General features: G+C 40.5%; 1 protein-coding gene across 1 annotated transcript in view; it reads right to left on the bottom strand.

Moving 5' to 3' along the window:
• The window catches only part of LOC108666574 (nephrin), an 81,629-nt gene that overhangs the window by 28,088 nt on the left and 41,099 nt on the right, over positions 1 to 12,442 (bottom strand). Inside the window, exons 2-6 of the mRNA XM_047880359.1 lie at positions 10,088 to 10,228; positions 6,538 to 6,717; positions 5,825 to 6,040; positions 3,628 to 3,810; positions 682 to 948 (exon numbers count right to left, since the gene is read on the bottom strand). Coding sequence (XP_047736315.1) covers positions 682 to 948; positions 3,628 to 3,810; positions 5,825 to 6,040; positions 6,538 to 6,717; positions 10,088 to 10,228 — 987 coding nt within the window. The remainder of the gene's footprint in view (positions 1 to 681; positions 949 to 3,627; positions 3,811 to 5,824; positions 6,041 to 6,537; positions 6,718 to 10,087; positions 10,229 to 12,442) is intronic.

Below are 12,442 nucleotides of genomic sequence, written 5' to 3'. Positions count from 1 at the left end.
TCCCGTGTATTTTTAAGACGCTTCGCTGCCGCAACAGCCATGCAGCGCCGAGTCATCCATCGTCGCACATCGTCCATCATTTAACGCTCGCCGCCGATGCCCTGGACGCGCCTTCGTCTCGACTCCCTCCAGAAACACGCACGATTAGCGCCTACTTCTGGTGAAAAATACACACTTCTCGCGACCAGCGTGCATTTCTCACGATCATGATTTATTTTGCCAATAAGCGTTTACGTCTCGTGAACAACGTTTGAGAGTACTTTTCATGGTCATTTTTACTTCTAACAGAACACTTTGCTTTCATCCTGAAAAATTATAGGAGATAAATGTATATGCTTAGCAACGCTTTCACACAATATCTACGTTGTTGATAAAAATGTTAAAGAATGTTAAATAATTAGCAAACGTTAGCGTCAGCAAAATAAGATTAAAGCACTTACCGTGCCAGCTAACAATAAACTTATATAATTATAAGATTCTGAGTACCTTACCATTATTGCTGATTATAAATACTCTTTATTGAAGTATTGCAGATTTTAAAATCAAAGTATAAACAAGAAAAGTTTGAAGATTTGAGAATACTACAGCAATATTGAATGCAAGTCAAAGTATAAATAAGAAAAGTTTGAAGATTTGAGAATACTACAGCAATATTGAATGCATACTATTAAATATACTCACAATGCACGGTGAGGGAGGTGGTGGCTGTAAGAGGTTGTTGCAGCAGCGGAGACTCAGCCCTGCAGGTGAGAACAGCCTTGTGCAGCCGCGGCAGCAGCATCACATGCACCGACGTCTCCTCAGGGACCGAGGCTGTGAGCTTCTCGTCGCCGAGGTGCCACGACACCTCAGCCTTAGGGTTGCCGCCCGCAGACCGGCAGCCCAGGATCAGGGTCTGGCCTGACACCCCCGACCTCGGGCCTCGTATCACCGGCGCATTCGGAGGATCTGGCCGAGGAAAATAATTCCTTTGTGGTAAGTTTTTTCGTTTAGCAAATATTGGCTTAATTTGTCGTATTAAACCTGATGTCTAAAAAAGTCTGCAATTACATATTAATGAGTAGGTTTTTATTTATATGATCTGCAGAGCTAGATAGTCCTTTTAGAATGGTTTCCTATTACAACAATGAAAATGCAGTAGCAATCAAAGTTTTAATGCTACTGAATAAAAAGTACGAAGACGTTTGGCAGTTCAATTTTGTATATTTGTTGAATCAGACTATTTTGTACGGCAGATTCTTTATGCAGACAAGTTTCCAAGGCTCGCCAGCCATTGGCCCACACATTATAGTTGTCAAACATATCATGGTGAAAATTTTTTTTCAATTAATCTCCCCATAAACAAGGCTGAAGCCGCAGAAATTGTCAATTTTCAATTATTGCTCAAACTAAAGGAGTATATTTTCGTGCTATACACGACAGCACGAGGAGCAAGCGGCAGAGCTACAATGCAACCAGGAGTGAAGGAGCAGAGCTACACCACGAGCAGCAGTTAGGGAGCAGAACTACACTGCGAGAAGCAGTTGTGGAGCAGAGCTACACTACGAGCAGCAGTTAAGAAGCAGAGCTACACTGCGAGCAGCAGTTAAGGAGCAGAGCTACACTGCGAGCAGCAGTTAGGGAGCAAAGTTACACTGCGAGCAGCAGTTGTGGAGCAGAGCTACACTGCGAGCAGCAGTTAAAAAGCAGAGCTACACTGTGAGCAGCAGTTAGGGAGCAGAGCTACACTACGAGCAGCAGTTAAGGAGCAGAGCTACACTGCGAGCAGCAGTTAGGGAGCAGAGCTACACTGCGATGCTACACTGCGGGCAGCAGTTAGGGAGCAGAGCTACACTGCGAGCAGCAGTTAGGGAGCAGAGCTACACTGCGAGCAGCAGTTAGGGAGCAGAGCTACACTGCGAGCAGCAGTTAGGGAGCAGAGCTACACTGCGGGCAGCAGTTAGGGAGCAGAGCTATACTGCGGGCAGAGGTTAGGGAGCAGAGCTACACTGCGGGCAGCAGTTAGGGAGCAGAGCTATACTGCTCACTTGTTTGGACCTGATGTTATTCGTGCCAGGTTTTCCCCTCCTAACTTCGCGCCTCGATCAACTGGGATCAAGAACTTAGAGGTTTCGAGAGTTGCAAATCGACAGGACTTAGAGAACGGCCAATCTTCTCAAAATATGACCGCCAAACAAAAACATTCGACTAACTTGCTGGTCCGCGATTCTAAAAGTCGATTTGAAGAATTTCGAGCCACAGAAAAAACATTGGAAACATTTACGCTTCAACGAAGTTTACCGCCGAACGTAGAAACTTCAATAAAAGATCATAGCTCCGATGTGATGCATTATGCAAAAGATTGCATCCTCATAGTCGATAAGCGATTGAGACACAAAAATGAATCTCAAAAGAATGTATAAAAATCAAATTTTCACATTAGAAAGTGATCAATTCCGCCACTCAAGAAGTTAAAAAAGCTGCGAAGAAAAAAAATTACACGGAAAATTACACCGCACAAGAATGCAAAGATCAGCACCGAGCCAATTCAGTTCATGTGCCTAATAGGAAGTAATTGCATTTTCCTGTTTACTGCTTAAATGCCGGCGGATGAGCCGATATTGCTGTGTTTGGATCTAATATTTGTCTGTAGCGTAGCGATGTAAGAGGCAAACACAGCCAGCCCTGCATTGCTCAATGGAGGATATGATCAACTAGTTCGGAGTAAATATGATCAACTGGTTCGGAGTAAATATGATCAACTAGTTCGGAGTAAATACCCTGAAGCTGTCAACTGATGCCAATTGGTTGTATGCAGCATGCAATATAACGAGGATTGCTGTGAAGCCCAGGTGTAGCATTTGAAATACTTAAAATCGTTGAAAATATTTGAATTTGTAAAGTGGGGCTCATGTTCAGCGTTTTTATAATTAATTTCATATATTTTAATACAAAAAGTTTGAGTTGGTATTATACAAGTAAATGCAGTGACTTGGAATATGAGTATTCATATTATGACTTAAGAGCTTACCACATACAAAATTACACTGTTAGAAAAAACGGTGAAAAAACGGTCCCATCGGCGTTCTAGTGGCCGGTCGCCCCTTGAAAATGAACTGTTTCGCCGTTTTTATCAGATGTTTTACGGATTTCTAGTGTGAAATTAGAATAAAAATGGCGACGCGGTGTTTCTTTTCACGTGCCGCCCGGCAACTGAAACGCCGGTAATACCGTTATAGGTAATTTTTGTAATAGTGTAACATGAAGAAATAGTGGAATTACATATCCCTACTCCAATGAAAATCGGTAATACTACGATCAACATAATTGCACTCATCAAAATATTTGAAGCCTTGCAAATGTTCATGTCATCGTCACAATTAAATGCGAAAAAATCTTTCGCTTTCATTTTATTAATAATAGGTTGATAAATAAAAATATGCATGATTCATATTGATGCAGGTTTTTTGAAGACCAGAGCATACCTTTTACGAACAATTTTCTTACTGTTTTTTTCGATAAGTCGAAAAATGTCGAATTTCTTGCTGGCCGCGTTCATATTGAATTCACGTTCAACAAATTACGTTTCTCTACCCGACACATGGCTGGGGGCAACACCACAAACCCCTGGGTGACTACATCACTCACGTAGGACGGCGAGGGTGATGGAGTCCACGACGGTCTCGTCGGTAGCGTCTCCCAGCGCAGGGTGTCGTGCCCGGCACCAATACTGCACTCCGTCGTCCGGCCCCACGGGCACCACCCGCAGCTCCGACCGCAGAGACGAGAGCAAGTGACGACCGTCGCTCAACACCGTGTCTTTCTGCAGCGCTGGTGGGGACATCGCTTGGGTTAGAATGATGGTGGTCAAGGTGCTCGGACAAAAATGCTGGAGGATTTTTTTGGTATGAGGACGAGAATGCGGTTGGACATCTCTGTATTAAAATATGTGTGTTTGAATTCAAAATCTCCGTGTTCGAACTGTAATACCAGTAAGAAAATTATGCTAGAAGGCGTTAATTATTCTGGCATATCTCCGTGCGACAGATGTAACGATGAAAGAGGCACATCCCTGTGGGTCATCTACATTAATAATAGATGCGCATCTTTGTAACTGCCCAAAGATATTTAATCCTTTCATCATAACAAATGCCCCACAGTTCTATGGGGCTTTTGTTGTGATAAAAAACAACAGACCATGGGCCTATTTCTTCAATGCCGACATTTCTATTCTATTCTATTCTATCTGTGGGCAGCTACAAAGATACTAGAATAAAATCTTAATGCATTAGTTATACAGGCAATGGAGGTCTTTCTTTGTACAACAGATGCAGTGATACAAGACACATCTCTATGTCTCAACGTAAATGATTTTTTAAAGTTCTCATTGTTTTTTAAGCACTAATATCTTCTAAAGTGTTGATGGCTGTGCCGGATCAGCACCGAGAATACTAACGCAACATTGTGCGGAACAGCAACATTGATGGTGGTAAATTTCTCTGTCAGGAATTGCAATACTAATCCTCCTACGCGTGTTGCAACTGCCACACTAATTGCGACACGACCTAACGACGGACGACATCAGTAATGACAACAAATTTCTGAGGAACGGCAACGAAGGTATAGACGCTTCGGCTTTAAAATTGAATTTCTACCTTAAAAATCTCACGTTTCCGTGCTTACTCGTTATTTTTATCTAGTAGCTTAGCTTCAAAATGAAGTTAAAGAAGTTAATTTTAAAAACCAATAACAATCATGAACAAATATTTAACATATTTATAAGTAATTAGTTATACCAAAATACCCAAAAAATACTTCCAACGAGATGTTAAAAATGAAATGGCGCAGTTCAAAATACATTTCTGGCTCCTTTTTGGACTTTCGACCAGAACTTTATTGTATTCTTTCTAACCATTCGGTACTACTTAAATAACAATAAAAATAAAACTCATTGTTTCGTTCAAATAAACGTAAAGAGGATGTCTCGGGAGAGCACATGTTATTAATTGTGTAGCTTAGATTAAATTAGTTGCTTACTAACTTTAACACAAACAGACTTCTGTAGCAGCTCCCTTTTTACTTCGCGTTTCATAGTGAGCCAGAGAGAGCGGATCCACGAAATGCCACCGAAATGCCCAGAGATACTGACTGAATTATCTCTTTAATTCAATTTATTGAGAGCAAGTCTAAAAGAAAAACCCAGGAGAGCGAGACACTGGAAAAAGTTAGCGTCGTTTCTTGTCTTCCTCAGGACGCAATCTGCCATGACCGGGGGCTGAGGAGGTCATGGGTTACGTAAGTGGTTGGCTTATCTTTTTATATCTGTCATAAATGCGTCAGGGAACGCGAATTCATGCCAGCAATTTTTTCCAGGAACTTGAGTGTTACGGTTTCCAGCGTTGAATCAAAAGGTAAATTTATTCAAATTTCAGTACTTGGTCTCTCACAACAATTGTATCTCATTTCTCGCGTCTCTGCATGCAGTCGAAGCATGCAGCAGTATGAATAACATTACAATCGGACAAACGATCATGTTCATATAACTTATTAAATTTCGCTGATGTCGAAGTGCTTACGGGAAACGCTGAAAATATTATCTGAAAAATCAAATACATAAAAAATAATTGCGCGCATAATTATAATAAATTTGATTAAAATCTATCAATTCAATGCATGACTAAGCATATATTCATTGAGCCTAGACTCATGCCACATAATGAACATATTTTAAATCTTTTAATCTTAATTAGAGTTATTCAATACGTTACCTAGTGTCTAACGAAATCTGAAGAAGATATTGATTATATCTCATATTTAAGGAAGCTGTAAACACAACACAACTCACAAGCATCGAGCAGATCACCGTCTCTGTACCAGCTGACGGACGGGGGCGGTCGAGCATCAGCCACGAGGCAGATGAGTGTGAGTGGCGACCCTGCTGTGATGTTCACTATTTTGTGGTCGTTATAAACACCATCTTCGCGTGGGATGTGAGCACCATGCAGCCCGTGACCTAACATCTGGCCTTGTGAGGTCGTGATTCTCACAGATGTTGGAGGCACTGGTAACAAAACAACATTCAGAGATATTATGATATATAAAATGCTTAATTTTTTTAAATGCGTGTACAAAAACAATGGGATCTGCGAAAACATCAACTGGGTTAACTATTGCTCTGATAAATTAAAATGCACAGGGAACTACTGGATGAGTCTTATAAATACTGCGGTTGCTCATTCTACTTGTCATAGAAAATAAAACAATGAAAAAAATTATTTAATCTAAGCATTCAACAAATTTTATTCAAGCTGATATACTACGGTTTTATCATATATTAATTCAACAAACGGCTTGTCTGTTGAACTGCTCAATCGGATTTCTTTGCAGGTTTTTCTAAGAAACGCCTTAATTCAGTTATCACAATTAATGGAAACGGCCACCGAGACGTTGAAAGGCTTCACCTCTACTCACCAAGCCCACGAAGAAAAATCTACGTATACAAGCTGTTCTCCCAATGATTCATGCACAGACCTTCTGACCAGATTAATGTGCACTCACCCAACACGGTGAGGGATGCTGAGGCCCAGATGGGCGCCGCCATGCTGGCGGGCCCCACCTGACACTGGTATTCTCCGTCATCCTGCAGAGTGGCCCCCGTGATCACAAGGTAGTGCTGGCCTCTCTCGGCGTCGCCTTCGTAGCGGTAGCGTGGATACCCAGGCACGTCGCGCTCGAAACCTGACGCAGATTGTTGCTTCTACAGTACGTTTTTTTATAGGCGGAGATGGCGTCAAGAGTGATGAATGAGATTAGATTGATTACCGAGCGAGTTTAGTGGATTTTTTCCGTTGTTAAGGAAATAGTGGAATGTCAAAATCGTTAATTTTTTGGTAAAGTGAAGGTAAAACTATGGCTGAATAACGATCATTAGGAACTTGGATTTTCAATGCTAAAATTATCTAAAACATTACGATAGCTCTCATATTTCTTGACCATGGTTTCATGTATATAATTTGATTCCTATTAATAGTATGAAAAATGTCATGTAACTTCTAAACGCACACAAAATTAACAATATAATTCGTAACAAAAAATATTGATGGAGTTCTATTGAAATATAAATGTCCAGTAACAGAGCTGTGAGCTGGCGGCCCCAGCCGAAGTGTCGAGCAATAGCGCAGCGCTTGCAATACCTCGGACGAAGCAATAACCCGCGACCTCCGCTTCTGTCTGTACATTAATTGCTTGACGCTTGCTCGCCTCCTCGGCTGTGGAGCAAAAAATTTCAGGTTTTCTCCCAGTGACGCAATTAAGCCCAGAGCTCGCCCCAAAGCTCTATTGATTGGCCAACGTTATCTTCATCGCCATTGCTCAAGTTTTACGGTGCAGCTATATCAGAACGCGGCCGACGTTGACGCCGAATTTCGAAGAATTTAAAGTTAAAAAAATAGCTGTAAAATTTTTAGCAATTGGTAAAGGAAAAATATATTATTTTCAATAATCATCATGATATTCTGTCTTTGCACCAGTGGAATTAAATGAAACCTCGAAGTGTTTCTTAATTTTCATAGTAATACATTCCAACCCGTTTACAAAGGAAACAGGAAACAGCAATTCATTACCCAACCTCGAAGTTGCAATTACCCAAACCAAATTAGCTTTCTTGCAAGACCTGCGCGTTGCAGTCTGTTTTGACATTAACGCCAAGGATATCTATTAACCACCGCTGATTCAATTCAGCTCGTGTTCGACCTCTTGCAAGCAAGCCTGAATTCCTGAAGCTATTCTCATGCATTCGAGGGTACGAGAGAGCGCAAGCAAACTCTGGTATCGGTCCACTTAATCTAGGCGATGAAATAACTGCCCCTTATACATTATTCCGGGCCTGCCAGCTATCTTCGCAAACAATAGCCAGCTGGAGAGTTGGGAGGCATAAACAACAATGGTGATATGACCGCCTAAACGAGTGCAGTCATGCTAAATCAACCTCTACAAATGAATCACGTCAATATATACTACCCAAGAATAGTCTCTGTTGTCTATATCACAGACGCACATGGAAATAATGTATTCTTGATGAAAGAACACAGGGATTCTCCCCTCCATGCATGGCTCTTCACGGACTTTACCACTTCAATTATCTCGATGAAATCTAGAGATCATATGAGCCATAGAAATACTTCAAGCAACAGCCCTTTAAGTTCGAGCTCTGATTGTCATTGTACTCCATATAGCTGGTATTGCATTCAGTGTATCTGATAGTGAAGGGTCGAATACCCACAGCAAAAATACAGCGAAGTGTACGTTCACTAATGTAGGACATAGTTGAAGCTATGCTGGTTTTTTATTGGTTTTTAAATGAAAGCTTGCAGAGTAAAGTAGTTTCATGCTTGGCATAATCTGTCCAACGCTCGAGCTCTGTTTCCTACGTTTTTTGTTCAATTTTGCAGTTCCCGAAGCCTCGCTTTCCCTTTGAGTTGCAGCTAGCTGGTGCTCATTTGATCAATTATACAATTTTTAGACTTCACTTCATGCACCAAATAACATTGGGTAAAACCTCAAGTAAAGAACACTTAGGTACTTGATCGATCGGAAACCCGCACTCCGAACTGCATGTGAACTGAAATGCTGGAGATAAATTTTGCTCTCTAGCTCCTCAGACATGAACTTTCCTAAAATTATTTGTTTGAACAATTCAAGGGGCTGAGAAAATTTTTTCACAGGTCACCGAACAAGACGTTTCGCAGCTGGAATTTATGAAACGTCTTACGTGTTACAACCTCACTCACAATTATTTACGGCAACAACTCAGAGTAACTTCAACATTTCTCAGTGAGCTGAACCTTTTTATTACGTGCCTGAAATTTCACGAAGAATAAAGATAAATAATCCAGAAAAGTCTATGCCGGACAGAAGGTCCGTTGCGCAGTGTCTCCAACACGCGTCTCTTTGCTCGCCATATATTGGCTCTGGTCAAGACAAGTCAATAAAGCACACGGGCTTCCTCCGTCCATTATTACTCTGCGCCAGTCAACGAAGACGTATTGAAATCGCCCCTGAAAACTTCCTAGCTCTCTTTTTCCTCCCGCGCCTCCCGGAAGGAATTTTTGCGGAGGATGGGTTTCGCAGGTCTCTAGAATTGCTCGCATCCTTTTCTATTATTGAAGAGCAAATAGACGTGGCAACGTTACTGCCCTAGGGTGTGATACAAAATGCGATGAAAAAATCTGCTAACTATAAGCAAAACTTCATAATTTATCGTAAAATTCCACGGGCAGGAATTCGTTTCCGCGAATATTCTTCAAACATTAATTACCGTGCATGCAAGGAAAGAGGAAACATTTGAATGGTAAATTAACGGGTATAACTTTAATCACAATTGACCCATTATCGTACAGTACTTCTTTAATGACGATGAACTTCTTTATTGCATTCATATGTAGCTCTATACGAATATTTTTCTCTAAATACGAATGCATGCATTCAGTACGAGAGTTAACCTTACCGAGATGTTTATCACAACACCTGATAGAAATGGCAATAATTCTCTAGTCTTTGGCAAAGGTCTCAAAATTTTCAACCCTAGTTATCAAACGCATTAAACCAGCAGATTTACCCAACAAATTCGCATCTGAACATGACCTGTAGGAGGCACAGAACTGTTTCCCTTTACCGTGCTCTTGTAAAATAAAAGTTTGCTTTGAAACTCGTTTTTCGATTTCAAAAGCAGCAACCTTCTTTGCGTGGCCAAGACTCCTAATGAACGGAATATTGGAGCTTCTCCCCGCTTCTTTGATCGCGGGCTTTTCTAATGTTGCCCCTTTGAGCAGCGATCATCTGGGCAAAGCAGTCGCTGCCAAATCCTAATTATCTCTCGAGAAAATCATGAGCAAACGTAATTACAGCTTCGTGGTCAGAGCGACCACGTAAATCTTCAGAGGCTGCTTCATAAATCAAATAGCGAAAATTTAATAATGAGATGCTATTTTGTGACCAAACACGTGGCTTTCCGTGTTCAAATTATTCTCACGGATTAACATTTTATTATTTTCAGCAACTCTCATAGAAATTAGTAGAAAACTTCGACAAAAAATAACATTAGACTCACCGAGTGCGAACCCATCTTTGGTCCACTGAGCCCGACCCTGTTGCTCCTGCACGCTGCACCTCAGCGTCACGCTGGAACCCTGCACCACCTCGGCACTCTTCGGTACCTCCACGAACCGCTGCCGCTGCGCCGCCGCATGTCCTAAGCGAGAGGAGTGAGTTTAAGTTAAAATATCGGTAACAAACCGCTAACGCAACTAGCAAAATACAATAGAGAATGAATAAATAGTTCAGCATTAAATTGGGAATTGGGTCTCCAGGCAACAGTCACACAAGTCATTACGTACATTAATTAATATATGTACAGTTTTTGGTGTAAGGTAGGTATAATTTCCTGAACCTGAAGTAAAATATATAAATAATGAGTTTGTTTAATTTCAGAGTTGCATTTTAAGCTTCACGACTGGGCAAGAACAATTAATCTCAATGAAAAGTTTCCTCATCAGAAGTGTATTTTTATAATGTATCAGAGATAAGGTATAATTAAAATAAATGGATTTCTCCGATAATTTAAATTTTACACTTTCCCAAGGAACATCAAGGCTTATCTAAGAGAATTTCTCGATATTTCCCAAGCTACTGCAACGAAAAATAGATAATGGGAATGATCAACATAAATTATTCTTCGTTGGGAAAAAATACGACGAGGATAAGAATCTTTCATTCTGTATAATAGTTATATTAAATCTATATAGTAATGTCCTAAAAAATTGCAATCATGGGATCAGGACTTTAGAAAAACAATATTTTGAAGTCTGTTGTAAACTAATTTCTCTAACTTTATTCATTAACGCATGATTAAATTTTTGTAGTATTTTGAATTCCATGTGGTATGCTTTCTCCACTGCTCCGAATTAAACAATATCTCCACCAGAAATTACTTGCAAACAAATAGTTATGGTCATATTGTGTGACAGTAGATAAATAATTTTACCGTCTCAAAAATATTGATTGAAACGGCTTTATCAAATAATCAAAGCAAATAAATTAGGAAAAACAAAAAATCTTATTTTTTTTATTTTTGCCTGAAGCTAAGCGGCTTTTATTCAAATTTTTGAGTCGCAACCTCCCTCATTTCGTATGCACCAGAGGACTGCCGGAATTTGGCTAGAAAATTAACATTTTATCCTCTTAAGTCGCCTGCAAATATGGAGACCCAACCAGCCAGCGGGAATTTGTCCACGGCAAGCTAACCAAAATATGCAATTGTAACAAGTCCCCACAAAAGTTGCAGGCTTTGGAAATCAGTGGAAAATTTTATTGCACTTGGCAAAAAGTGTTATAATAATCACGAGCGATTCGTTTGTATACGCAATCAAATGCAACTTTAATTGTTCCTAAGGCATAGAAACTAACGTTCGTTGTGCTCAAATATTATACTTCTTAACTCTCATTAAAACTCTCAACTTTAGTTTCAACAATCATCAAAAGAAAGGTACATTGTTTCCCGCTCTGAATATCAACAAAGAAATTTAAAGGAAGACTAGCTGCACCATTTCAAAAATTGTATCCGTTCCGTAAAATGTTGAGAGATCTTGTGACTATCAAACTTTTATGTTCAATGGACGTGTGTGCAATGTACATAAACGGGTAATCGAAGAAAGGAGATATTCAGAATTGTTTGTAATCGTTATAGTCGTTCTAGTAGACTTGGAAAGAATTATAACAGTAACTAAATGTAGATAGAATAAACGTATAGCGTTGTAGCCTCTACCGGAAACTTTTCTTTGCTAGTCTTTATCCAGCATAGCGTAATCTGCTATGTAACTGCAAGTTTAATTAAATGTAGGTAGCAGTGATTTTTCACAACGTATGCAGTTAACTGTTAATTTCAACTTGTGTCACTACGATGCAGGTAGCAACACACTCCCACAAGGTTCAACACCAGCAATTTACTCGCCACGAGACGCATCACCTGCAGAATAATCGCCACGAGACGCATGCGGAACCGCCTCCCCGGTTACATCGTTGGCGCTCCAAGTTTAAACGCGCTCAAGAACAGACTAGATAGAGAAATATATGTTCAGATTTTAAATGCCTAGCACTATATCGGACCCGGTTGAAGTCTAGTAGCTATTTCAAACTATCGTCAGTTTGGAAAAGATCCGGCGAATGACTTATTTTTAGATCTTCTGTAGACAAGTCACGAAAAGTTAAAGAATCGGCGACAGGCCACATAAGGCCTACTCTTCAGCGCCGACATCACTATGTTGTGTTATGTTAATGCATTTTCTACGAGACGAGGCACCTGTAATATCTTCGCCACGACGAGGCACCTGCAATATACTCGCCACGACGAGGCACCTGCAATATACTCGCCACGAGACGCAGCACCTGCAATATACTCGCCACGAGA

This window comes from Hyalella azteca, unplaced genomic scaffold (genome assembly GCF_000764305.2).
Source record: "Hyalella azteca isolate HAZT.00-mixed unplaced genomic scaffold, Hazt_2.0.2 contig5294, whole genome shotgun sequence".
NCBI classification, from domain to species: domain Eukaryota; kingdom Metazoa; phylum Arthropoda; class Malacostraca; order Amphipoda; family Hyalellidae; genus Hyalella; species Hyalella azteca.
Note: the sequence above shows the minus strand (reverse complement) of the source record. Positions and strands in the feature narration are given on the sequence as shown.